General features: G+C 43.2%; 1 protein-coding gene across 4 annotated transcripts in view; it reads right to left on the reverse strand.

Moving 5' to 3' along the window:
• b4galnt3b (beta-1,4-N-acetyl-galactosaminyl transferase 3b) overlaps positions 1-25,944 on the reverse strand; it is a 248,536-nt gene that overhangs the window by 45,197 nt on the left and 177,395 nt on the right. For all 4 annotated transcript variants that reach the window (XM_070900447.1, XM_070900445.1, XM_070900446.1 and 1 more), the window contains 4 exons: positions 16,293-17,697; positions 12,322-12,620; positions 6,804-6,957; positions 5,700-5,772 (listed from right to left, as the gene is read on the reverse strand). In XM_070900447.1, the coding sequence (XP_070756548.1) occupies positions 5,700-5,772; positions 6,804-6,957; positions 12,322-12,620; positions 16,293-17,697 (1,931 nt within the window). The remainder of the gene's footprint in view (positions 1-5,699; positions 5,773-6,803; positions 6,958-12,321; positions 12,621-16,292; positions 17,698-25,944) is intronic.

Here is a 25,944-nt window from a genome sequence, read left to right on the forward strand (position 1 = left end):
AAACTTAATAAACACATTTTACTGTTTAAAAACCCTGCCCACTAAGGTAAGTTTATTTTAAACCATAATTAAAAAAACTTATCTTTTTTTAAATTGGAAAAATATTTTTTCTTACAAGAACTTAATAACTTTAATTTAAATTAATCTTAAATATGTAGTGTATTTTTTTTATTAGTGTTTGGGTGTTGTTTCTCAATCATAATAATGGGAATTCCAAATTACAGAGTTCCCATTATTATGAATGAGAAAATACTGTACCTTAATTGGCTGCCCAGAGCCATGTGACTGCAGCTCCAGCTTACATCCGTTCAGACGTGCACGCGCTCTGACGCGCAGTGAGTGGAGGCCTCAGGACTAGGTAAGTGCGCATCTTTTTTCCCTTTTTCAGTCGTTCGCCCGCGGGAAGACCTCAACCGGGATTTCTAGGCCATAGATTTTTCTCTGAACCAATCACAATATAGTTGTAGGCATTCCAACAGTGGTGGTGCTGTAGCACCCCTCTCACGCCACTCCCAGCTACTCACCTTGACCTACACATGCTTTAACAAGTCTGCAGCCTCTGCTTCACACAAACTCTGCTTCCGGGTATGTTTACCATTTATCAAAGTTCAATTTAATTTCCAGCTTGTGCTTGAACTTTAAAATTGCTTTTAAAGCATCTGTGTAGTGTTTCTTGCCACCCCGCTGCTTCGGTCAGCCCTGGCTGCAGCCCAGTATGTCTCCAGCTTTGCCCCACTTTAATTTTCAATAGTCTTCAATTTGCCCCGTTGCTTCCAACAGGCCAGGCCCTGGTCTAATATGGTCTTACTGTCTTCGTCAACTCAGGCCCCGGCCCACTATGCCCTTCTGTCTTTGTCAGCCCAGACCCAGGCTCTGGACCTGGCCCGACTGTGGCCTTATTTGTCCCTGCTGCCTTTGTCAGCCCAGGTCCTGGCCTGAAATGTCTCTCTATCTTCCCATCTTGTTGTTGAACTTCTCCACATTATAGACCCTCCCCCCACTCTTGTTATGGATCTCTCTCTCCCTGCCCCCCCACCCCCCAACCCCCCCAGCCCTGTTACGATGTGGCTGCCTGTTGTGAAATACTCACCTCCATTATGGATATTCCCATCCCCATAATAACAGGTTTCTGGTTTACTCTATTTTAAAGATAGTTGACATCCCATTTCTCTGGAACAATGGCATTACAAGTATGAGGGTAGGTGTCTGCTATTGATGTCCTATGGGCAATATCACTGGATATCAAGTAGTATTAATTACACTTTTAGAATTACTTCAGGGTGGGGACACCTGATTTTAGCAAAATCCTGAAGCTCTGGAGAAAAGTAATATTTTGTAGGTGTTTTTAAGCCCATGTTTTCTCACAGCTTATTCACGCAATGTCAACTTAGACAATAAGCCTAAATCAATCTAATTCAGTAGTTAACAAAAAAGTTTACTTTTTTTAAACTACCAGCGCGATGAAAAACAATTCTCACACAATCCATGGAAATGGAACTATTCATCCTGAAAATAATTGCCTCTCTCGCTCCCAACTTGTTCCTACCTCGTTTTTGTTCTTCACTTGATTCTAATTCCTGTTCTGTCTTCCTCACCCTCTCATACAGACACACACCTGCTTCACCCTTTTTACTTCTGTGACTTTTTTTCTCATTCACCTCCGTCCCTTCTCTCGCTCACCTTCTTCCCTTCAATCCATCTGTCTCTCTCCACCTTCTCTTCTCTGGTTTACTCTCTCTATGTTTTTTTGCTCAGTCTCATAGAAACAGCAGAAGGCCACTCGGCCCATCATGCCTGTGCTGGTTCTTTGAAAGAGCAGTCATGCTTAGTCTCACCTCCCCTGCTCCCCCGCCCCGATTTATGTCTGCAACCCTGTAAGTTCCTCATCCTCAAGTATTTGTCCAACTCCCGTTTACAATTATTTATGGTGCAGACACGATGGGCCGAAATGGCCTCCTTCCGTGCTGTAAACTTCTATGATTCTATTCTATGAATTTGTTTCTAGCACCATTTCAGTAGTGTTCCAGATCCCAACAAAAACATTCTCCTCATTTCCCCTCTAGATCTTTTTCCAATGATTTTGAATCTATGACCTCTAGTTATTGACCCACTCGTCAGAGGGGATTTTTTTCCCCTATTTACTCGATCAAAACTTCTCATCATCTTGAAAAGTTCTGTTAGGTCACCTCTTAACCTTCTCTGTTCCAAGGAGCACAGTGCTAACTTTTCCAACCTCTCCTCATAATTGATGTGCTTTACCCTTTATTTACATGCTGCTGCTAGGCGACATCATCCGAAAATACAGCATCAGTTTCCACCTGTTAACTGACAACACCCAGCTCTATCTCACCACCACCTCTCTGGACCCCTCCACTGTCTCTAAACTGTCAGACTGTTGGCTGACATCCAGTACTGAATAATCAGAAATTTCCTCCAACTAAATAATCCCATGTAGCAAATTTTGCCTGCAGTTCACCAACCTTATTAGTTAAAATACAGACATTGATGTATATACAATTTAATAACTGTCACTTTTGTTATTTTCCTCAATCTGGTCCCTGCAATTTTTGGGATATTTCAAATTTTACTGCTGTTTATATCTTTGTCCTCTGATTTCATTTCTGCTCATCTCTGCTAATTTGTGGTTCCCCTCTCACTTCTTTTTCTGGTTTGTCTTTCTTCCTCCTCTTTCTTACTTTTTCTTCTGCACTTCACTGATTAAAAAAAAAATAGCGCATAAAAAAGGCATAATTCTGTCCCTTGGTCTAGCCATTTAAAGTGGCACTGCCAGCTGAAATTATATAACCATTATGAATACTTTGAGACAAGTCATTATGAAGTTATAAATGATTTAAAACTGCATGTTTGCTTTCAATCCATTTTTACATGTGACTGCCGCCCTTCCTCCTGTAGATATGTGAGGCAGCTTGCCATGTGGAACACATCGAACTGATATTACAGAATAATCTTCTTGCATCTCTTCGGCGTGATAAATACATCAAAAAGGAACATTGTTTAAGAACCACTGTAGTGTCACATACAATTTTCTTTTGTGTTCCAGCTTTAATAAGAGAAAAAAAATGCCAATGGTTCCAAATGTGAACAATTCTTAAGCATACCATCCTGAAAAAAGTTAAAACTCTACAATTAAGTTCTCAACCGGGTTCGAAAAATAATTATTGACATGCAGCACAAAGCAAGAATTCTGCCCAACCTGAAATTATTTAACTAAGCAGCTTTTGTTGCCTGTGAGCTTCAGTCTGTAGTTGGAGAAAGTTTGTTGAAATGCCCTCCTCCTGTCAATTCAGGAGATAATTAACACAATGACAGGAGGTTAATGAGGCACTAGTAAAATTCATCATCATCATCATAGGCAGTACCTCAGAATCGAGGAAAATTTGCTTCCACTCCTGAAGTGAGTTCTTTGGTGGCTGAACAGTCCAATACGAGAGCTACAGACTCTGTCACAGGTGGGACAGATAGTCATTGAGGGAGAGGGTGGGTGGGACAGGTTTGCCGCACGCTCTTTCCGCTGCCTGCGCTTGATTTCTGCGCGCTCTCGGCGTTGAGACTCGAGGTGCTCAGCGCCCTCTCGGATGCATGTCTCTGACCCTCCTGTGTGGGTCAGAGACATGGACCATGTACTCGTAAAATTATCAATGTGAAGTCTTGCAATACTGAAAAAGGGATAGTTCTGTCAGTAATGTAACACTTTGGTCATCTACTGTACCCAATTTCTCAAATCCAACCTTCTTGCTCATGATTTAGATGTGCATCCCCATGGCCCTCGGAGGCAGACTTCAGTATTCCCACATGTTTACTAATTATTCAGCTTGCATAAACAGCTCCTCCACTCATGACCCTAATAGTTTATGTCTGGACTCTTGCCACTTTTATGAGAGGGATTAAACATCCACTTCCAATCTCTGCTACTGGGTTTATATTTGTTATTATGTTGCAACACATCAACTATCAAAAGACGACTTATAAACAAGTCATTTCTGCCAGTTAATCGCCTCATGTCAGCAAAAACCACTACAAATTATGCATAATGCACCAATATAACAAGGAGATTGTCCATTTACTTTAGTGATGGCAGCAGAACCTTATTCAATTCAAGACTGGCTGTTCCTCAATAATTACAGCATTAGCCTGTTTTTATTTGACTGGAAAAGTTACTCTATCCAATCCAGAACATACTCTGCCCTACTTTATAGTGGGACCACTTGCAAGAGCATTGCAGTTTCAGAATGTTGTGCGCATATTCCAATAGAAATTCTTTGGGTTCATTTATAAAAATGTTTTACAAGGAATTGGAGATACATATCTCTACACCGAATGGATCTTCACTCAAACTGATTGGAGTCAAATTTACTCGGCCTTTCTGCTGGACTCCCTCAATAACTCTGGTGGGAATCTGGTGGAATAGCTTGGAAAAAGGCTGGGATCCTGATATAGTCTCTGCCCTTATACAGCCATTGATGTGGATTGGCCAGTTCACGGCAGGGACTCTCTCTCGGCTGGGACATTACAGGGGACCAAAGCATGTAGGGAATGTGTCTTTTGTTGGGCGGGGCTTGGGCAGCTTGGTACCCAATAGCGGGCAGGCTCCGAGGTTTCCAGCAGTGTGGGGCAAACGGGCATTCGGGATGTTCCCCTAGTGGTGCAGGCACCGGCTGGCCCCAGGCAAATGAGATGCTCTTTAATGGACTGGACCCAGTAACTCTGGCGGGCCGGCACTGGAGGGCGTGGGTAGAGGCATTCCTGGCATAACTGACGGTTTTTAGTTCCTTGATCTCTTTGCCGGGTGATTGGGGCAACAGTAGTAGCAGCGGTCGGATCTGTTGGGACAGCATGAGGGATCAAAGTGGGCCATTGGGGCCGTGGCCCAGCTAAACTTCAAAATGAAGTGGGAGAGAACGCTGAGGGCAAGAGCTTGTCATGACTGACTCCAACTGCAGCCAATTGCAAAAGAACTATCAGCATCATTCCAATTCAGTTTACCTACTTATAAAAAGCTTTCACCATATTTCAATTTCACATTTTAAAATTGCAAAAGAAAAACGAATCTGTGGCAGAGGATGCCAACCCCTGCACTAATTATACTCATAAAACCACAAAATTTAAAAAAACATGAACTTAAATAATGAAGCCAGCTACGTTTATAATGCCTGAAAACATGTAGGTATATACTTTCACAAATAATCTCTGAAAAACTCTTAGTTTGATAGGAAATGTTTTGCTTCCATCAGGATTTCTAGAAACTCTAGGTAATAGTCAATTTATTACTACAATCCATTTAATTATTTGCTCAACGATTCAATGTAAAGAGAGGCCAGTGAGACAAACATAGAAGGCTGCAAGGAATAAAGAGTAAGACAGACAGCAACTGAAAGTGCAACCGAAAAATAATTTTTAACTAAAGTGATTTTTAACACATCTTGCTATTGTTGGTGAAATTTGACACTGGCTGAGTACTGCACAATGTCTTGTGCATTCCATGTTTGGGAGAAAATTGGTGAATATCTTTGCACAGGTTACATGAGCATTTTGCTCGGTTCAGGGAATTCATACAATCAGAAGTGGATTGTTACACTGGAATAAATGTTCAGATCAGGCACTTGTTTATCTACAATTGACCAGACTACAGTAACACTTTCAACATTTTGATAAATTGTAAGAACGTCATTCTTCCTTACCTTTATTAGATCTATTCCAGCCTGAAGACCAGCTGAGCGCTCAAAATTCCCCTCCAGTTTCACATATTGATACCTGTCCATAAAGAATGAGCTTGTGTCAAGAAGTGTGCACATTTAAGCTCTTGCTTAACTACACACTCGTTCAAGTAAAAAGGTGTTGGCTTTATTGAGTTGTATAGATAAGGAGGATTTTGTTGCTGCTGGAGTTGAGCGATGTCAGTGCTGGACAATGGAACATTTCTTCACTTCAGGTATGTAGCATCAAGCACACCCCCCAGGTTAGTAAGAACCAAATGCAGAATAAAGCTCCAACAATGTGTCTTAACCTCGACCTCTACGGAGTGCCCTGTTACACTGAAGTGTTTTTTTCCCCTCACTTGTGACACCAGCCATACCTCTGGGAATGAGATTAGCAGTTTACATAGGATTACATAGGGTATACGGCACAGAAACAGGCCTTTTGGCCCAACCAGTCCATGCCAGTAACACTGACTTGTGTCAAACTCAAGGATCTGCACCAAGAAGCAGCTCATCCAGATTCAGTTTTGTAGGACCTTGCAGCTAGCAGAGAAAGAAGAGCTTCATCGCATGAACATCGGCTGCATCATACCCGGGTCCCAAAGGTGAAAAGGCAATGTTGTAGTCCACTGTTCCACTCGGTTCCTCTCTGGTCGGAATGCGTGGAGATTAAAATATATGGGAAGCATAAAAGTGCAGAATGTTCACATATGGTTAATGCAATAGCCAAGGGGAAGCAAGTACCCTTGATGGAAATGTACTATGTTATATTGTATTATAACAGGGAGAGTGAACTATAGAAGTGGCATAGTGAACTTCATAGTAGTGTTGTATGATGGAGGCATTGGTGTTAAATCTAGTCAGTGCCCTTTTATTTTTGCAGAGGAGACTGTAAAGTCGTTCTCTGTTTACATATTAGTCATGTAAAAATATTTATCAATTCCATAAGATCATAGTCACACAATTAGTAGGCAACGTGCAGAGCTAGTTTTTAATATAATTATTCCAACTTTATTACAAAAAGCTTTGACTTTTTTGTTGTCATGATTTTAAGGAAAAAGTAAGGAGGGAGAAAGTTGCAGCTACCTGGCCAGCATGCTATGTTTCAGGGCTTTTTCAACATCCATATCTGTACTGCTGTAATCAGTGATGATGACATTGAAGTACTCATCCCCAGTGGCTCTATACAACTCTTCCATATCAAAGATAAATTGCTGCACCCAACGAGCTTGATTTTTCACTGTAGGAAGAATGCAGAAATTATTGCAAACATTGTACATTTATTGGCAAACATCACCAAGTTCAATAACTGCAAGCATATTCACGTCTCAACCTCCAATGCCCCCCTCCACTCACAAACCATTTCTTACCCTCGTTTACTGGTCTCCTGGACCATTAAACACTTGAACCCTTTCAATGTCAAACCTATATTTAGATTTGAAAAACAATGTACTGAAACTGAATACCAGTTTTGTCAAAAATACTCAACATGCTTCAGTTGGAATATTAGCAAAATCATGTTACATAATTTTCAATTTGCGTTGTTCCCCTGGCATTTTAACCTACCACCTTCCTCGGTGTCACAGTCTATCCCTCAGAGGCAAGGATATGTCCCCATTCAAAACCTTTGTTAATGCTTTTGAGCCGGTACATGTTGACTCATTGTCCATTTTTCATCCCTTCACTTAGTGTGCATTAAAATTCTGAACACACTGTGATGGAATGAGGAGGAAAAATCCAATTCTCTACACTCTGCAGTGCACAAACTTGGGTGCTGCTGGACAGCCCTAATTATTAATAGTGGACGTCTCGGAGCGGCTGCAGAGCATTCTGGAGAGGAAGGGTGAACAGCCAGTTGTTGTGGTACATGTAGGTACCAACGATATAGGTAAGAAGTGCGAAGAGGTCCTACAAGCTGAATTTAGGGAGCTAGGAGTTAAATTAAAAAGTAGGACCTCAAAGGTAGTGATCCCTGGATTGCTACCAGTGCCACGTGCTAATCAGAGTAGAGGGAGCAGGATAGTTAGAATAAATACGTGGCTTGAGCAGTGGTGCAAGAGGGAGGGATTCAATTTCTGGGACATTGGAACCAGTTCTGGGGAAAGTGGGACCTGTACAAAAGGGACGGTCTGCACTTGGGCAGGACTGGAACTGATGTCCTAGGGGTATCATTTACTAATGCAGTTCGGGAGTGTTTAAACTAATATGGCAAGGGGATGGGAACCTATGCAGTGAGACAGGGCGAAGTAATATGGAGTCAGAAACAGATGGTAGAAAGGTAAAAAGCAATAGTGGAAGGCCGAGTAAACAAAAGCAAGAAACAAAAAGGGCCACACTACATCATAATTCTAAAAGGACAAAGGGTGTTAAAAAAACAAGCCTGAAGGCTTTGTGTCTCAATGCAAGGAGTATCCGTAATAAGGTGGATAAATTAACTGTGCAAATAGATGTTAACAGATATGATGTGATTGGGATTACAGAGACGTGGCTCCAGGATGATCAGGGCTGGGAACCCAACACCCAGGGGTATTCAACATTCAGGAAGGATAGAATAAAAGGAAAAGGAGGTGGGGTAGCATTGCTGGTTAAAGAGGAGATTAATGCAATAGTTAGGAAGGACATTAGCTTGGATGATGTGGAATCTATATGGGTAGAGCTGCAGAACACTAAAGGGCAAAAACGTTAGTGGGAGTTGTGTACAGAACTCCAAACAGTAGTAGTGATGTTGGGGAGGGCATCAAACAGGAAATTAGGGGTGCATGCAATAAAGGTGCAGCAGTTATCATGGGTGACTTTAATATGCATATAGATTGGGCTAACCAAACTGGAAGCAATACGGTGGAGGAGGATTTCCTGGAGTGCATAAGGGATGGTTTTCTAGACCAATATGTCGAGGAACCAACTAGGGGGGAGGCCATCTCAGACTGGGTGTTGTGTAATGAGAGAGGATTAATTAGCAATCTCATTGTGCGAAGCCCCTTGGGGAAGAGTGACCATAATATGGTGGAATTCTACATTAGGATGGAGAATGAAACAGTTAATTCAGAGACCATGGTCCAGAACTTAAAGAAGGGTAACTTTGAAGGTATGAGGCGTGAATTGGCTAGGATAGATTGGCGAATGATACTTAAGGGGTTGACAGTGGATGGGCAATGGCAGACATTTAGAGACCGCATGGATGAACTACAACAATTGTACATCCCTGTCTGACGTAAAAATAAAAAAGGGAAGGTGGTTCAACCGTGGCTATCAATGGAAATCAGGGATAGCATTAAAGCCAAGGAAGCGGCATACAAATTGGCCAGAAATAGCAGAGAACCCGAGGACTGGGAGAAATTTAGAACTCAGCAGAGGAGGGCAAAGGGTTTGATTAGGGCAGGGAAAATAGAGTACGAGAGGAAGCTTGCAGGGAACATTAAGACGGACTGCAAAAGTTTCTATAGATATGTAAAGAGAAAAAGGTTAGTAAAGACAAACGTAGGTCCCCTGCAGTCAGAATCAGGGGAAGTCATAACGGGGAACAAAGAAATGGCAGGCCAATTGAACAAGTACTTTGGTTCGGTATTCACTAAGGAGGACACAAACAACCTTCCGGATATAAAAGGGGTCAGAGGGTCTAGTAAGAAGGAGGAACTGAGGGAAATCCTTATTAGTCGGGAAATTGTGTTGGGGAAATTGACGGGATTGAAGGCCGATAAATCCCCAGGGCCTGATGGTCTGCATCCCAGAGTACTTAAGGAGGTGGCCTTGGAAATAGCGGATGCATTGACAGTCATTTTCCAACATTCCATAGACTCTGGATCAATTCCTATGGAGTGGAGGGTAGCCAATGTAACCCCACTTTTAAAAAAATGAGGGAGAGAGAAAACAAGGAATTATAGACCGGTCAGCCTGACATCGGTAGTGGGTAAAATGATGCAGTCAATTATTAAGGATGTCATAGCAGCGCATTTGGAAAGAGGTGACATGATAGGTCCAAGTCAACATGGATTTGTGAAAGGGAAGTCATGCTTGACAAATCTTCTGGAATTTTTTGAGGATGTTTCCAGTAGAGTGGACAAGGGAGAACCAGTTGATGTGGTTTATTTGGACTTTCAGAAGGCTTTCGACAAGGTCCCACACAAGAGATTAATGTGCAAAGTTAAAGCACATGGGATTGGGGCCGTGTGCTGACGTGGATTGAGAACTGGTTGGCAGACAGGAAGCAAAAAGTAGGAGTAAATGGGTACTTTTCAGAATGGCAGGCAGTGACTAGTGGGGTACCGCAAAGTTCTGTGCTGGGGCCCCAGCTGTTTACATTGTACATTAATGATTTGGACGAGGGGTTTAAATGTAGTATCTCCAAATTTGCAGATGACACTAAGTTGGGTGGCAGTGTGAGCTGCGAGGAGAATGCTATGAGGCTGCAGAGTGAGTTGGATAGGTTAGGTGAGTGGGCAAATGCATGGCAGATGAAGTATAATGTAGATAAATGTGAGGTTATCCACTTTGGTGGCAAAAACAGAGAGACAGACTATTATCTGAATGGTGACAGATTAGGAAAAGGGGAGGTGCAACGAGACCTGGATGTCATGGTACATCAGTCATTGAAGATTGGCATGCAGGTTGGCATGAAGGCATGAAGGCATGAAGGCCAACGTGCCATTTGCTTTCTTAACCGCCTGTTAAGAAAGCAAATGGCACATTGGCCTTCATAGCGAGGAGATTTGAGTACAGGGGCAGGGAGGTGTTACTACAGTTATACAGGGCCTTGATGAGGCCACACCTGGAGTATTGTGTACAGTTTTGGTCTCCTAGCTTGAGGAAGGACATTCTTGCTATTGAGGAAGTGCAGCGAAGGTTCACCAGACTGATTCCCGGGATGGCGGGACTGACATATCAAGAAAGACTGGATCAACTGGGCTTGTATGCACTGGAGTTCAGAAGAATGAGAGGGAATCTCATAGAAACGTTTAAAATTCTGACGGGTTTAGACAGGTTAGATGCAGGAAGAATGTTCCCAATGTTGGGGAAGTCCAGAACCAGGGGTCACAGTCTAAGGATAAGGGGTAAGCCATTTAGGACCAAAATGGGGAGAAACTTCATCCAGAGAGTGGTGAACCTGTGGAATTCTCTAACACAGAAAATTGTTGAGGCCAATTCACTAAATATATTCAAAAAGGAGTTAGATGTAGTCCTTACTACTAGGGGGATCAAGGGGTATGGCGAGAAAGAAGGAATAGGGTACTGAAGTTGCATGTTCAGCCATGAACTCATTGAATGGCGGTGCAGGCTCGAAGGGCTGAATGGCCTACTCTTGCACCTATTTTCTATGTTTCTAAGAAATCTTCAAAACAGACTTAACAGCAAAGTACTGAAACTTTTTTACATAATTATGATAGGCTGTTGAGAGATTAAAAGTAGTTCTGAAAAGTTAACTCCATTTCCCCAAATTCAACTCTGAGCTAAGAAAAATCAAGTTGATATTGTTTCGTAAACAGCTACATATCACACACTTTTGATGGGTTGTTGGAGCTGGTTTTGTACAATACTGCTTCTTTCACTGCAGAATTAGAACACACTACCAATTAAACTACGGTTATTAGTTTAAAAATGGCAATTTGAGGAGGGCAAGCAAAGGGATAGAACAGCAAGTACAGTGTAATTATAGGTGCAATATATTTGCTTCATGGGTTTTGTGCTTAAGAATTCATAGCAACACAGTGCTATTAAGAACTAGTTGGTTTATTAACAAAGGTTTAACAATCACACTACACATTACCAGTTCATCCACTAGGCTCATAACCGCATGCCTCGTCGTGGATCCCCTAAACCCAACTGACTGGGGTTTTATTGAGTCTTGTGACCATCGCGTGATTGGCTAAGCCACTCACAATTCAACAGCTCTACAACTATTTTGTCAACAGCTCTATGAACCTGTGAGCATACTCACAGGTGCATACATTACACTATGGTTCTTATATAACATTTGTGCATATTAAGTTAAAATTAGGTATCTAAACCATTTGAGAAACAGTCTGGTTTGGATAAGTAAATCACTTATAGCAGTGATTGGGTATCAAGTCAAATATCGTAATTTTTGAACAATATAAATTCAACAGGATGTTGGTATATAGTATGATAAAACAACTGTGCACACTCATTATGCTGGGAGGTTCAGTCAGGTTGCCTAATGGCCAGTTGGATAATAAATAATATTAAATGCACCAATATTTTGATGTTATTTAAAAAATGTTCCTCCCTTGCACCTGAAATAAATCTAAATATGGCTATTTTCTCAGCACATTGTGAATCATACAACTGTGCAAGAATGCAAAGCTGTAGTCATGTGATGTGGTTTAGTGTTGCTGAAGTCAATCTATTAATGTATACATTTTAATATTAAGTAGTTAGTGGGTGTAGCCCTAAGTAATATTCCTCCACTAAAATAAAGGGAGACTGCTCGATAACATTTAACTAAACTATTTAAAATATTAGTTGATTCAAAATCTAAAGAGATGTTAAGAGCCATAATCCTCATTATTGATTTCTGAAAATTGCCATCAGAGCCCTCTGAAAAATGATACCCGCTCCTCCACATGTACATGTTAACATACAACTTTACCTGGAACTATAAAGTGTACCACAGCGTTGTGCTGCCATCCGAATCCAGTTGGAGTACACAGCATAATCTTTTCTTGATTTTCCCTAAGTTTCCGACCTCTGTGCCTGAAAATGTTCCTCATCTTCCGTTCATCATCACTATCCATGTAGTATCCATTTCTGTTGAGGCTATAAATATACTCCGATAATCGCACAATTGTTTTTTCATTCACCAACAGTTCAAGCTCCAGGAGGTATCGACTTCCATGTATGCGATCAAGGCGTTTTTCAATACTGACTAATTGATGAAGTGTATATATTCTGTTACCAAATAAATAAATAATTCTTAGAACAAACAATATAAACATGCTTCTTTTAGCTTACAATTACTTGTGCTATCCAACTTCCATCTTTAATATTATATTAAGGTTTTAGCTTAAGTTTCCCTTACATCTTACTGGACAGGTAGAAAGAAGAATGACATATTAAAAAGAAATTTAAGCTTTCCTCCAGCTCGTTGGCTTACAACATTGCAGCAACTTAAGTTCAACACAAGAGATGTCAGCACTTTAAGTGGTACATTTTCTACAGTTACTACAGGGTGTGCCTTAACCTTAACGTCAGACCAGGTCCATCAGGACGGTTCCAATTCCCACATCAGCAACTTTCTGGCCTCACTGAGTTATACTATCAATCTGGGAACCGTCAATAGTTAAAAATTACTATTAACAAATACAACAGCAACAATTTATGTTCTGTACACTTTTATCTGTATAATTACGTTCTATGTTTAATGTTTATCCAGAGGGCATCATACCTCAAAAGTCTATGTAGTGCATGGGAAAAATTTGTAACACAAAAAAAAGCACACCTTAAAGATTGGCATATTTATGTCATATGGATTTTTAAAAAGCAGCCTGATCACAAAGCACTATCTATCATGCAAACCATGCTTGAGTCAATCAAATACTGTACCATTGTAATCTCTTTATATATATTTCAATGAGCACATGAGCAACCAGAAACTAGGGTGACCATATGTCCCCGTTTTCCAGGGACAGTCCCTGGATGAGGGACTGTGTTCCCGGGCAAACAATATCCCCGGAAGAGTTCCTAGTTCAGGAAATTCGTTCCCGAATTAGCACGGGTTCAAATCAGGAGCCACATAACCCCGAGCTGCCCTGCGGTCAGTCAATAAAGTGGACAAGGTTGTGCAGCGGGGCTGGTTCCGATTGGTGGGAGGGATGTTAATCTGTTTTCAACCATTAGAAAGGGTGGACTCACTGAGGGATTTTATGCATAGATCGCACTCTGTGGTTGCAGTACGCATGTTCCGGCCCCTCCAACCCCTAATCCCCAAACCCCCCACCCCACCGAATCCCCAGATTGTCCTGTGAAATACGGTTTAAGATAAATCGGCCCCGGAGCCAAAATGTCCGAGTAACAGGGGGCCACTGGTAACTGAACTAATGAGTGGCGGCTGGAGCCGGGCCTTGTGGATGTCCCGTGAGCCGGATCAGAGCGCACTCCACTGCCTCGGATGGTGTGTGTGAGTGTTGGGCTTTGAGGAGGGGGAGGAGCCGGATCAGAGCGCACTCCACCGCCTCGGATGGTGTGGGTGAGTGTTGGGCTGTGAGGAGGGGGAGGAGCCACTGATTGCAGCTAGGAGATGTTGTGAACAGAGGCTGCATTATTCAGGCGGAAATGCCTGGGACTGCTCTTTGTAGCTTCTGTTTGCATCAAAATAACAAAGACCTTTGCCTCGCGACGCTTTGCAACTGACATTTTCCGTCCTGGCTATTTTGCTCTGCTCCCACCCTGTGTGTACCCAGATTCGGTTTATATGGTCACCCTATGGAAACCAAATGTTCAAATTACTTTTACTGGCCATGTTAATTATTGACGTGCTACTGTGCTCAATATTAAAATTTATATCACAATACGCACACAAAAAAAATTAAACCATTCTACTTAACGGCCAAGGCTTTCTGGCCCCATCTCATCATTTTTCCAGCAGGAAGAGGAAAGAGTACAAATCAAATAATTTACAGTAAGTGAAATCGGAATGTATCAAAGGCTGGGGCTCCAAGCTTTTAGAACTTGCAGACCAGATAATAGAATTGAACACCAGGACAAATATAAAGAATACAGATTTACGGAGCATGGTCCTGAGGGAAGCTATGGAAGCTCTGACAATAATTTTCCAAACTTTTATGGAAAGGAAAACGGTGCCAAAAGTCTGTAAGTAACCAAATGTGGCACCTTCTCTTGAAAAAAAAACACGGGCTAAGACCAGGAAATGATAAGCTAGTTAGTTTTATTTCAGTTGTCAGCATTTAAACTATTACGAGTTTATAATACAGGCTGAAATTTATTATAGACTTGGAGAAACAAATTAATCAGGACCAGTCAGCAGATATCTATAATGCAGGTTATGCATGACCTCATAGAATTCTTTGAAAAAATAGCAGAGGATAAAGAAAATACAGTGGGTGCAGTTTTCATAGATGACCAAAAAGCATTTGATAAATGTTTAACACATAAGTAGTGTATGGCAAAGATACTTGGCAATGGTACAGTGAATGAAAGAGCATGTGGTCAAATGCATAGTGGGATGGTTGGAAGGCAGAAGGTAATGTATATGGGTAAAAGGACATTTCTCAGACTAGAAAAATGCAGTGGCTAATGTTCCACAGGGGTCTGATTTGTGCCCACTCATTCTTACTGTACACAAATCATGATCTGATCTTAGTAACAGAAGGAACGATATTAAATTTTGCTAAAATGGGGGTGGAGGAACGGTAAATTGAGATAGGGACTGCGTAAAATTGCCTATCCTGCTAGCCTATCTATTTCCTCTGGCAGACAAATGGCACGTGAAGTTCACTGTGGAGAAATGTGAGTACAGTTGAGCGTCCCGAATCCGGCAACCTCAGGACCGAGGCCGAGCCGGTTTTCGTGTTTTTCCGGACTTCGGAATGTGTTTCTGACGCCCGAAATCCGGAAACACCCGAGCCCAAGTTCGGGTATTTCCGGATTTCGGAACATCAGAAAGGGTGGGGGGGTTTGCTCTCCGAGGAGCTGTTCAGGTCGCCGGGTGGGGCCCAGCCGCCGTGGCCAGAACATTCCGGAACTCTGGATTTTGGATGCTCAACCTGTAATACATTTTGGAAGTGTGAATACATAAGAACACAAGAAATAGGAGCAGAGTAGGCCATTTGGCCCCTCAAGCCTGCTCCACCATTCAGTAAGATCATGGCTGATCTGATCTTGGCCTCAACTCCACTTCCCTGCCCGCTGCTCATAAACCTTGACTCCCTCAAGGAATAGGGAAAGAAAATACTGTTTAGATTTGTATAAATACCCTATATTTAAATAATGTTACCTCTGCTTGATTGATTCCTGTGACCCCCTTGAGTACCGATTGGATAGCCTTTTCAGATGACAGTATATTTTTTAATGAAAAATTAATTTTGAAATTGTTATACTGAATACAAGTAGAGTTGTACAGAGCCATAGATTATCTCAGTTCTATATATTTTATGGAAAAATTGCATGGCTGTAATTGTGCTATTTTCCCATAAAAGTGGGCAGGATGCAAAGGAAATTTGCAGAAGGGTTTTTGGACCAACTCTACTTGTATTCAGTATAACAATTTTAAAATTAGCTTTTCATTAAAAATATAGTCATCTGAAAAGGCTATCACCAAGGGGGTCACAGAAATCAATCAAGCATACATAACATTATTTATATATGGGGTATTTATACAAATCTAAACAGTATTTTATTTCCTTATTCCTTGAGGGTGTTCAGGATTATAGGGAGTGGGCAGGGAAGTGGAGTTCAGGCCAAGATCAGATCAGATCAGATATGATCTTATTGATTTCCTTTTGACCGGAGTGACTTTCTCTTGAACAGTCGTAATGTTTTTCATGTAACAACCAGTCATGATCACATTCATGTATGAAAACAAGAATGCAGGTTATCACTTACCCTTTATGCTTCTCATTCAGCTTCCTTATGTACATTTCTACTACATCTAAAGCCTCTTGATCTTTCATCAGCAGGTTTCCAGACACATTGCACCGAAGATCAATCCAGTCTGACCTTAAGGCATGGAAGTCCATGTTGTTTACCGTGAAGGTCTGCTCCCAACTGACTGCTTTGTCATACACATGTTGATAAGAAGTCATATCCTCTGACATTTCCTCTTCATCCTCTTCTATTGGCAGCTTGCTAGTTACTGTATCCATGGGAGAGATACGTTTCCATTTCCCCCCCTTTTTCCTATACTCTTTCAACATTCCTTGGATTTTACTCTTTGCTCTCCCGAATACTGTAATATTTTTCTGTTCAGTATAGTCGTATACTTTCTCTCCTGCCATCTCATTTCCAAGGGATCTGATTATGTCCGACTGCTCTTTTACTTTGACTGACTGCACCTCCTTCATGGACGTTGGTCCTGGATTCTCAGCAGCAATATATGTTTCATTACTTTGACCATGAACTGATTTGTTTGAGCCTTTGATTTGCTTTTCAGCGTGAAGGGCATCCTCTTTCAGCTTGGATGGTGACTCCAATTCTCTATGATTTCTTAACAAATCAGTTTTCCTTTTACTGTCCTTTTTGTTCAGAAAGGTGCCATTATTTCTGTTCACTTTGTGTCCTGACAAGGTAGGTGGCTGCTGGACATAAATGTTCCTCTTTGGTTTTTGAACAACCATATCTCCTTGTTTCTCTATTAATCCACGAATTTGTCTCTCAGGAAACTTAAGTGTACCAATAGTTTTGTTAATATCTAGGTTTTCTCCCTGAAAAACATCCTGAGTAACAATGTTGTTGTCTTTAGCCTTTGGTCTCACAAAGGATTTTGCTGATTGTCTTTCTAACCCATGATCTGATGTTGCGTACTTCTGTTTTGAAAAATTGCGGGAGGGCTTGTCTGTTTTTTGACTCGGAGAGTGGGTGCTCTGTATATTTTCTTCAACAGAAGCAGTTTCATTGTTCCTGTCCTTCATTCCTTGGCGCTCCGGAACTCTCTCAGTTAGCCTAGAGTCTACAGTCTTATTCTCAAATATATTAGCACTAAGTCTGTTTTCCACAACATAGAACAACTTTCTTCTCCTCTTAAAAGCATAGTCGTCGTAATCATCTCCATAGTCTTTTACCGTGACTTCTTGCGCTCTGCCACGTGAGATAGCAAAGTGTTTGGCCTCCTGGATGTTGGAGGCCTGTTTTTTTTTATTTCCAATTTCCTCAATATTCTTTTGGTTTTGCTCACGGAATGCAGCTTTTGGATCCACTGGTTCTTCTTCTTCATAGTCATATTCTTCCTCATCTACTTCAGTATTGTCTCCCAGTCCTTCCTCTTTATTCCCATTCTGCTTATTTGGCTTTCCTGCAAAAATCAGCAACAGCAGCTTACTTCAATGAAACTCTTTGCATACTGCAATGAGGATTTTCATTATTTATTTTTTTTAAAAGGCAACTATAAATTGGCTTATTAATTCAGTTGTTAATAATGGCAGGGACAATTATTTTAACTGCCTAAACCTGTTAAGCAACACTATGTCCTAAAGTGGGATTTTAGATCAATGTGACAGATTTCATATTGTTGGTAACTTAACATACAGGGGTATCTGACAATTCGGAAAGATAGACAAGAAGGGAAAGGAGGTGGGGTAGCTCTGTTAATAAAGGATGATATCAGGGCAGTTGTGAGAGACGATATTGGCTCTAATGAACAAAATGTTGAATCATTGTAGGTGGAGATTAGAGATAGTAAGGGGAAAAAGTCACTGGTGGGCGTAGTTTATAGGCCCCCAAATAATAACTTCATGTGGGGCGGACAATAATCAAGGGAATAATGGAGGCATGTGAAAAAGGAACGGCAGTAATCATGGGGGATTTTAACCTACATATCAATTGGTCAAATCAAATTGCACGGGGTAGCCTTGAGGAGGAATTCATAGAATGCATACGGGATTGTTTCTTAGAACAGTATGTTACTGAACCTACAAGGGAGCAAGCTATCTTAGATCAGGTCCGATGTAATGAGACAGGAATAATAAACGATTTCCTAGTAAAAGATCCTCTCAGAATGAATGATCACAGTATGGTTGAATTTGTACTACAGATTGAGGGTGAGGAAGTAGTGTCTCAAACGAGCGTATTATGCTTAAACAAAGGGGAATTTCAGTGGGATGAGGGCAGAGTTGGCTAAAGTAGACTGGAAACACAGACTAAACGGTGGCACAATTGAGGAACAGTGGAGGACTTTTAAGGAGCTCTTTCATAGTGCTCAGCAAAAATATATTCTAGTGAAAAAGAAGGGCGGTAAGAGAAGGGATAACCAGCCGTGGATAACCAAGGAAATAAAGGAGAGTATCAAGTTAAAAACCAATGCGTATAAGGTGGCCAAGGTTAGTGGGAAACTAGAAGATTGGGAAAATTTTAAACAACAGCAAAGAATGACTAAGAAAGCAATAAAGAAAGGAAAGATAGATTACGAAAGTAAACTTGCGCAAAACATAAAAACAGATAGTAAAAGCTTTTACCGATATATAAAACGGAAAAGAGTGACTAAAGTAAATGTTGGTCCCTTAGAAGTTGAGAAGGGGGATTTAATAATGAGAAATGTGGAAATGGCTGAGACCTTAAACAATTATTTTGCTTTGGTCTTCACAGTGGAAGACACAAAAATCATGCCAAAAATTGCTGGTCACGGGAATGTGGGAAGGGAGGACCTTGAGACAATCACTATCACTAGGGGAGTAGTGCTGGACAGGCTAATGGGACTCAAGGTAGACAAGTCCCCTGGTCCTGATGAAATGCATCCCAGGGTATTAAAAGAGATGGCGGAAGTTATAGCAGATGGATTCGTTATAATCTACCAAAATTCTCTGGACTCTGGGGAGGTACCAGCGGATTGGAAAGCAGCTAATGTAACGCCTCTGTTTAAAAAAGGGGTCAGACAAAAGGCAGGTAACTATAGGCCGGTTAGTTTAACATCTGTAGTGGGGAAAATGCTTGAAGCTATCATTAAGGAAGAAATAGCGGGACATCTAGATAGGAATAGTGCAATCAAGCAGACGCAACATGGATTCATGAAGGGGAAATCATGTTTAACTAATTTACTGGAATTCTTTGAGGATATAACGAGCATGGTGGATAGAGGTGTACCGATGGATGTGGTGTATTTAGATTTCCAAAACACATTCGATAAGGTGCCACACAAAAGGTTACTGCAGAAGATAAAGGTACGCGGAGTCAGAGGAAATGTATTAGCATGGATAGAGAATTGGCAGGCTAACAGAAAGCAGAGAGTCGGGATAAATGGGTCCTTTTCAGGTTGGCAATCGGTGGTTAGTGGTGTGCCACAGGGATCGGTGCTGGGACCACAACTGTTTACAATATACATAGATGACCTGGAAGAGGGGACAGAGTGTAGTGTAACAAAATTTGCAGATGACACAAAGATTAGTGGGAAAGCGGGTTGTGTAGAGGACACAGAGAGGCTGCAAAGAGATTTAGATAGGTTAAGCGAATGGGCTAAGGTGTGGCAGATGGAATACAATGAAATTACAACATGCTGCAGTGCAGAGGGACCTGGGGGTCCTTGTGCATAAATCCCAAAAAGTTAGTTTGCAGGTGCAGCAGGTAATCAGGAAGGCGAATGGAATGTTGGCCTTCATTGCGAGATGGATGGAGTACAAAAGCAGGGAGGTCCTGCTGCAACTGTACAGGGTATTGGTGAGACTGCACCTGGAGTACTGCATGCAGTTTTGGTCATCTTACTTAAGGAAGGATATACTAGCTTTGGAGGGGGTACAGAGACAATTCACTAGGCTGATTCCGGAGATGAGGGGGTTACCTTATGATGATAGATTGAGTAGACTGGGTCTTTACTCGTTGGAGTTCAGAAGGATGAGGGGTGATCTTATAGAAACATTTAAAATAATGAAAGGGATAGACAAGATAGAGGCAGAGAGGTTGTTTCCACTGGTCGGGGATACTAGAACTAGGCACAGTCTCAAAATACGGGGGAGCCAATTTAAAACCGAGTTGAGAATGAATTTCTTCTCCCAGAGGGTTGTGAATCTGTGGAATTCTCTGCCCAAGGAAGCAGCTGAGGCTAACTCATTGAATGTATTCAAATCATAGATAGATAGATTTTTAACCAATAAGGGAATTAAGGGTTATGGGGAGTGGGCGGGTAAGTGGAGCTGAGTCCACGGCCAGATCAGCCATGATCTTGTTGAATGGCGGAGCAGGCTCGAGGGGCTAGATGGCCGACTCCTGTTCCTAATTCTTATGTTCTTATGTTCTTATGAACAAGGTAACTAAGGAATAATTGAACTTTGCCGTATCAAAATGAATCTCACTGTTATCACTTACATCTTTTAACATTCCATTCAAAATATAGGACACCATGGTTAATAATTAGTCCACTATATTTAATAGGGCCATTAAATCAGGTGCAATATCCTCCATTTATTTCTGCTCCTGTTGGTTATGTTTAGAAAATCAGGATATATTATATATATTTTATGGGGAGGGCTACAGTTAGGAGAGGTGGAAAGAAGGGCAACATTTGCCTGTTCACTAAACTTGGGAACAAAATAGCTTCTATCAATAGGTTATCCTAGCCAGCTGTCAATGCATTTAGCCTTTGATCAGTGAAGAGTGATGTTTAATCCAAGGATGACTACATTGACATCATGACCTTGTCAGAAACTTGGCTCATGGGTGATGACACCTTGGTCCTTACTGAAGCCTCCCTGCCTGGCTATGCCTGACACAACATGCTCTGCCCAAACTACCATGGCGGTGCTATGGTCCTTATCACCAAATCTCACCGTGGTCTCTCTCTCCCCCTACCTCCCTGGTACCTTCTCCTCCGTTGAGCACCTCACCTTGTTCCACCCCTCTTGCCTCTTTTAAAATCCTCATTCTTCACTGCCAGCACAAGGCCCCACCCCGAGTTTCTCATTCCATTTCTCCCTCAGCCTCTGCACTGGGCGACTTCCCATCCTTGGTGATTTCAATCTACATCTCAACTCACCTTGTCCTCGTCCCTTTGAATTCCTTGTCCTCCCTTAACCTCACCCTCCATATATACTCTCCTACCCATATTCACGCCACTCTTGACCTTGCTATCTCGTGGCCTCTGCTTTCCCATCGTCTGAATCACAGACAAGGCCATTTCTGATCACTTCACTAAATTCCCCACCATTCACATTCCCCCTTTTCCCTTGCAAACCCATTTCCTCTGCCTCTTGAAAAAATCTCTTCCCCAAGTCACTTAGAGTCATGTATCTCACATTACTGTATATAATTGTATCTTACCATGCTATACATGACTATAACTGGATATGACCTGTAACAATAAGCATGCCTTACCACAAGGGGTGCACTTGCAGGAGACACTCCATACCTGTCCCATTGTGGTATATTAAAGGGAGGTCTCAGGCAAGTGCAGCACTGGAGAGCTGGAATTAAAGGTGCAGGTCCTGAGTGACCTTGACTTCAGCATGTGTCTCGTGTAAGTCAGTACATTAGAGTCAGGACTTAACAGTGGCGACGAGTTACGGGATCACAGAATCCACAGAATAGCTACCAACAGCTCAGATGAGAAATACAGTGCTGGAGACAATTGGGATGACTTTATAGAAAGGCTCCAGCAAAGCTTTGTGACCAAAGACTGGCTGGGCGACGATAAGGCAGACAAGAGAAGAGCCCATCTCTTGACCAGCTGTGGCTCGAAAACATACGCTTTAATGAAAGACCTGCTGGCACCCGAGAAACCAGCAAGCAAGTCGTTTGAGGAGTTGAGCACATTGGTGAGAGACCACCTGAAGCCAGCGAGCAGCCTACACATGGCCAGACACAGGTTCTACAACGACAGACACTGTGTGGGCCAAAGCATACCCGACTTCGTGGTGGAACTTCGGAGGCTGGCTAGTTCATGTGAGTTCCCCGATGACTTTTCTATTGAAGGAATAGGCCACGCAGGCATATTCCGAAAGCTTATAGAGACTAAGAACTTGACTCTAGAGGCAGCAGCACTGGTCACACAGACGTTCTTGGCAGGCGAAGAAGAAACGAGGCTGATCTATACTTCAGGTACGACAACCAACGAGACATCGGAACAAGGGGTTCACATTGTGAAACAAATTGCTATCCCCACACACAGACAAAGGCAGGAGAGCAGGCCTTCAACAGCAGATAGTGGCGCCAGAAGCCATCAAAATCAAGGGCCACATGAACGGCCGATCACACCTCATCAACCCACAATGCGAGCAATCAACAACAGATTGAGAGAAGCTCAAGGGAGATCAGCCAGACGCAGCTCATCCTTCGGAAAGAATGGAAACGGTCTGTGTTGGAGATGTGGGGAAAGGCACTCAACCAGGGTGTGTCGATTTCAGCATGCCGTTTGCAGAAACTGCAACTACACAGGGCATCTGGCTCGCATGTGCAGAAAAATAGCAGCTTGGCTGGTATACGAATCGGAAGGGTCGGAAAGCGGACCAGACGACGGTTGGAACAGTGCACGGGATGCCAAGGTACAGCGGGTTAACACGATCAATGTCCACTGTTCTTACACCAAGACGCCTCCAATTATGATGAGGGTTCTACTCAACCCGTCAACATGGAACTGGACACGGGGGCCAGTCAATCCCTCATGAGCGTTCAACAATTTGAACAGCTGTGGCCGCACAAAAGCAACAGACCAAAACTCACAAAGGTCAACACCAAACTAAGGACCTATACTAAAGAAATTGTCCCAATCCTTGGCAGCGCCATGCTCTCAGTCACACACAAAGGGATGGTGCACCAACTTTCCCTGTGGATTGTCCCCGGGGATCTCCCAGCCCTGTTGGGGAGAAGCTGGCTAGCAGAACTTAATTAGAAATGGGATGATGTTCATGCCATGTCGTCAGAGGAACGGACCTCCTGCTCAACAGTTCTAAGCCGTTTTGAACATTTCTTTCAGCCAGGTGTGGGCACCTTCAAAAGGGCTAAAGTTAAAATCTACATCACACAGAATGCCAGACCGGTCCATCATAAGGCTAGAGCTGTGCCTTATGTGATGAGGGAAAAGATTGAAAACGAACTGGACCGGCTTCTGTGGGAAGGCATAATTTCTCCCGTGGAATTCAGCGACTGGGCAAGCCCCATCATCTCCGTCATGATGCCTGATGGATCCATGCGAATCTGTGGGGATTAAAATCTACCATAAACAGAGTCTCCCTACAGGACCAATACCTGCTGCCCAGAGCGGAGGACCTATTTGCCACGTTGGCTGGAGGAAAACTTTTCTCGAAACTTGACCTCACATCTGCATATATGACACAAGAACTGACCGAAGAGCCTAAGCTACTCACCACCATCAACACACATCGAGGCCTTTTTATGTACAATCGATGCCCATTCGTCATCAGGTCGGCAGCTGCTATATTCCAGCGCAACATGGAAAGTCTGCTCAAGTCCATCCTGGGGACGGTTGTGTTTCAAGATGACATACTCATCACGGGCAGGGACACCGACTCTCTTGAGGAAGTACTAAGTCGATTGGATCGGGTAGGCCTAAGAGTTAAGAAATCCAAGTGGCTGTTTCTCGTGCCTAAGGTTGAATTTTTGGGCAGAAGGATTGCCACTGATGGAATCCACCCAACCGAATCCAAAACCGAAGCGATTCGCCTGGCACCCAGGCCCCGGAATGTCTCGGAACTGCGCGCCTTTCTCGGGCTACTCAATTACTTTGGGAACTTTATGCAGAACTTGAGCACACTGCTGGAGCCTCTCCATGTGCTACTCAGAAAGGGGTGCGATTGGTTTTAGGGGGATGCCCAAGAACGTGCCTTCAATAAGGCATGCAACCGTCTATGTTCCAGGAGTGTTTTAGTCTTTTTTGACCCAGGTAAAAAGTTTGTCCTTACGTGTGATGTGTCAGCGTACGGGGTCAGGTGCGTTTTACAGCACGTCAATGATGCGGGTAAACTGCAGCCCGTTGCTTATGCCTCCAGGTCACTTTCGCGGGCGGAGCGCGGGTATGGTATGGTTGAGAAGGAGGCGCTCGCTTGCGTGTACAGTGTCAAAAAGATGCACCAATACCTTTTCGGGGCCAAGTTTGCGTTAGAAACCGACCACAAACCCCTCACGTCCCTACTATCCGAGTGCAAGGCAATCAACACCAACGCCTCGGCGCGCATTCAGCAGTGGGCACTCATGCTGGCGGCTTCCGACTACACGATAAGGCACAGACCAGGCACAGACAACTGTGCCGACGCGCTTAGCAGGCTACCCCTGGCGACCACAGAAGGGTCCGACGAACAGGACTATGAGATGGTCATGGCAATCAATGCCTTTGAATCCACAGGTTCGCCCCTGACGGCTCGCCAAATCAGAGCCTGGACGACCAGCGACCCCATGTTATCTCTAGTTAAAAGATGCGTTTTAACCAGTGACTGGGCAGAGGCTCGTGATGCCTGCCCCGAGGAGGTCAAACCCTTCCATAGGCGCATGCATGAACTCTCACTACAGGCAGACTGCCGAATGTGGGTCAGCCGAGTAGTTATGCCCTTACGAGGCAGGGAGGCGTTTGTCCGGGAGCTCCATCGCGAGCACCCGGGGATCGTCCTTATGAAGGCCATAGCCAGATCTCATGTCTGGTGGCCTGGCACTGACGCGGACTTGGAGCTCTGCGTCCGTCGGTGCACCATTTGTGCCCAACTCAGTAATGCCCCCCTAAGCCCCTGGTCCTGGATCACCAAACCGTGGTCGCGGCTGCATGTAGACTATGCGGGCCCATTCATGGGCAAAATGTTCCTCGTAGTCGTTGATGCATTTTCAAAATGGATCGAGTGCACCATTTTAAACTCAAGCACCACCTCCACCACTGTGGAGAGCCTTAGAACCATGTTTGCAACGCATGGCATTCCTGACATATTGGTCAGTGATAATGGTCCGTGCTTCACCAGCGCAGAATTTCACGATTTTATAGTTGTCCACGGTATAAATCACGTTAAGACGGCACCTTTCAAGCCGGCCTCCAATGGCCAGGCGGAGCGAGCAGTGCAGATCATTAAACAAGGCATGCTCAGAATCCAAGGTCCCACGCTGCAGAGCCACCTGTCGCGACTGCTGCTGGCATACAGATCTCGTCCGCATTCGTTGACTGGGGTTCCCCCCGCGCAACTATTGATGAAACGAACCTTAAAGACCAGGCTCTCGTTAATCCTCCCAGACATGCATGCAATTGTTGAGGCTAAGTGTCAAAAGCTAACTGAGTACCATGACCGAAATTCGAGGAGGAGGTGGAATGAGATAGGAGACAAAGTGTTTGTGCTAAACTATGGCCGGGGTCCCAAATGGCTTGCAGGGACAGTAACAGACAAAGAGGGAAACAGGCGACTGGTTGTACAAATGGACAATGGCCAAACCTGCCGGAGGCATGTAGACCAAGTAAAAAGTAGATTCACTGATAACACTGAAGAACCAGAGGCAGACTACAATGTGGAACTCACACCACACCTGGTGGACAGACAGGTGGAACAACCTGAGGAAAGGACAGCCTCAACAGACAGCCCAGGCGAGATACTAGCAATCACACCAAACGAAACAGACAGCCCAGGCGAGA

The sequence above is a fragment of the Pristiophorus japonicus genome, chromosome 15 (genome assembly GCF_044704955.1).
Source record: "Pristiophorus japonicus isolate sPriJap1 chromosome 15, sPriJap1.hap1, whole genome shotgun sequence".
Taxonomy (NCBI): domain Eukaryota; kingdom Metazoa; phylum Chordata; class Chondrichthyes; family Pristiophoridae; genus Pristiophorus; species Pristiophorus japonicus.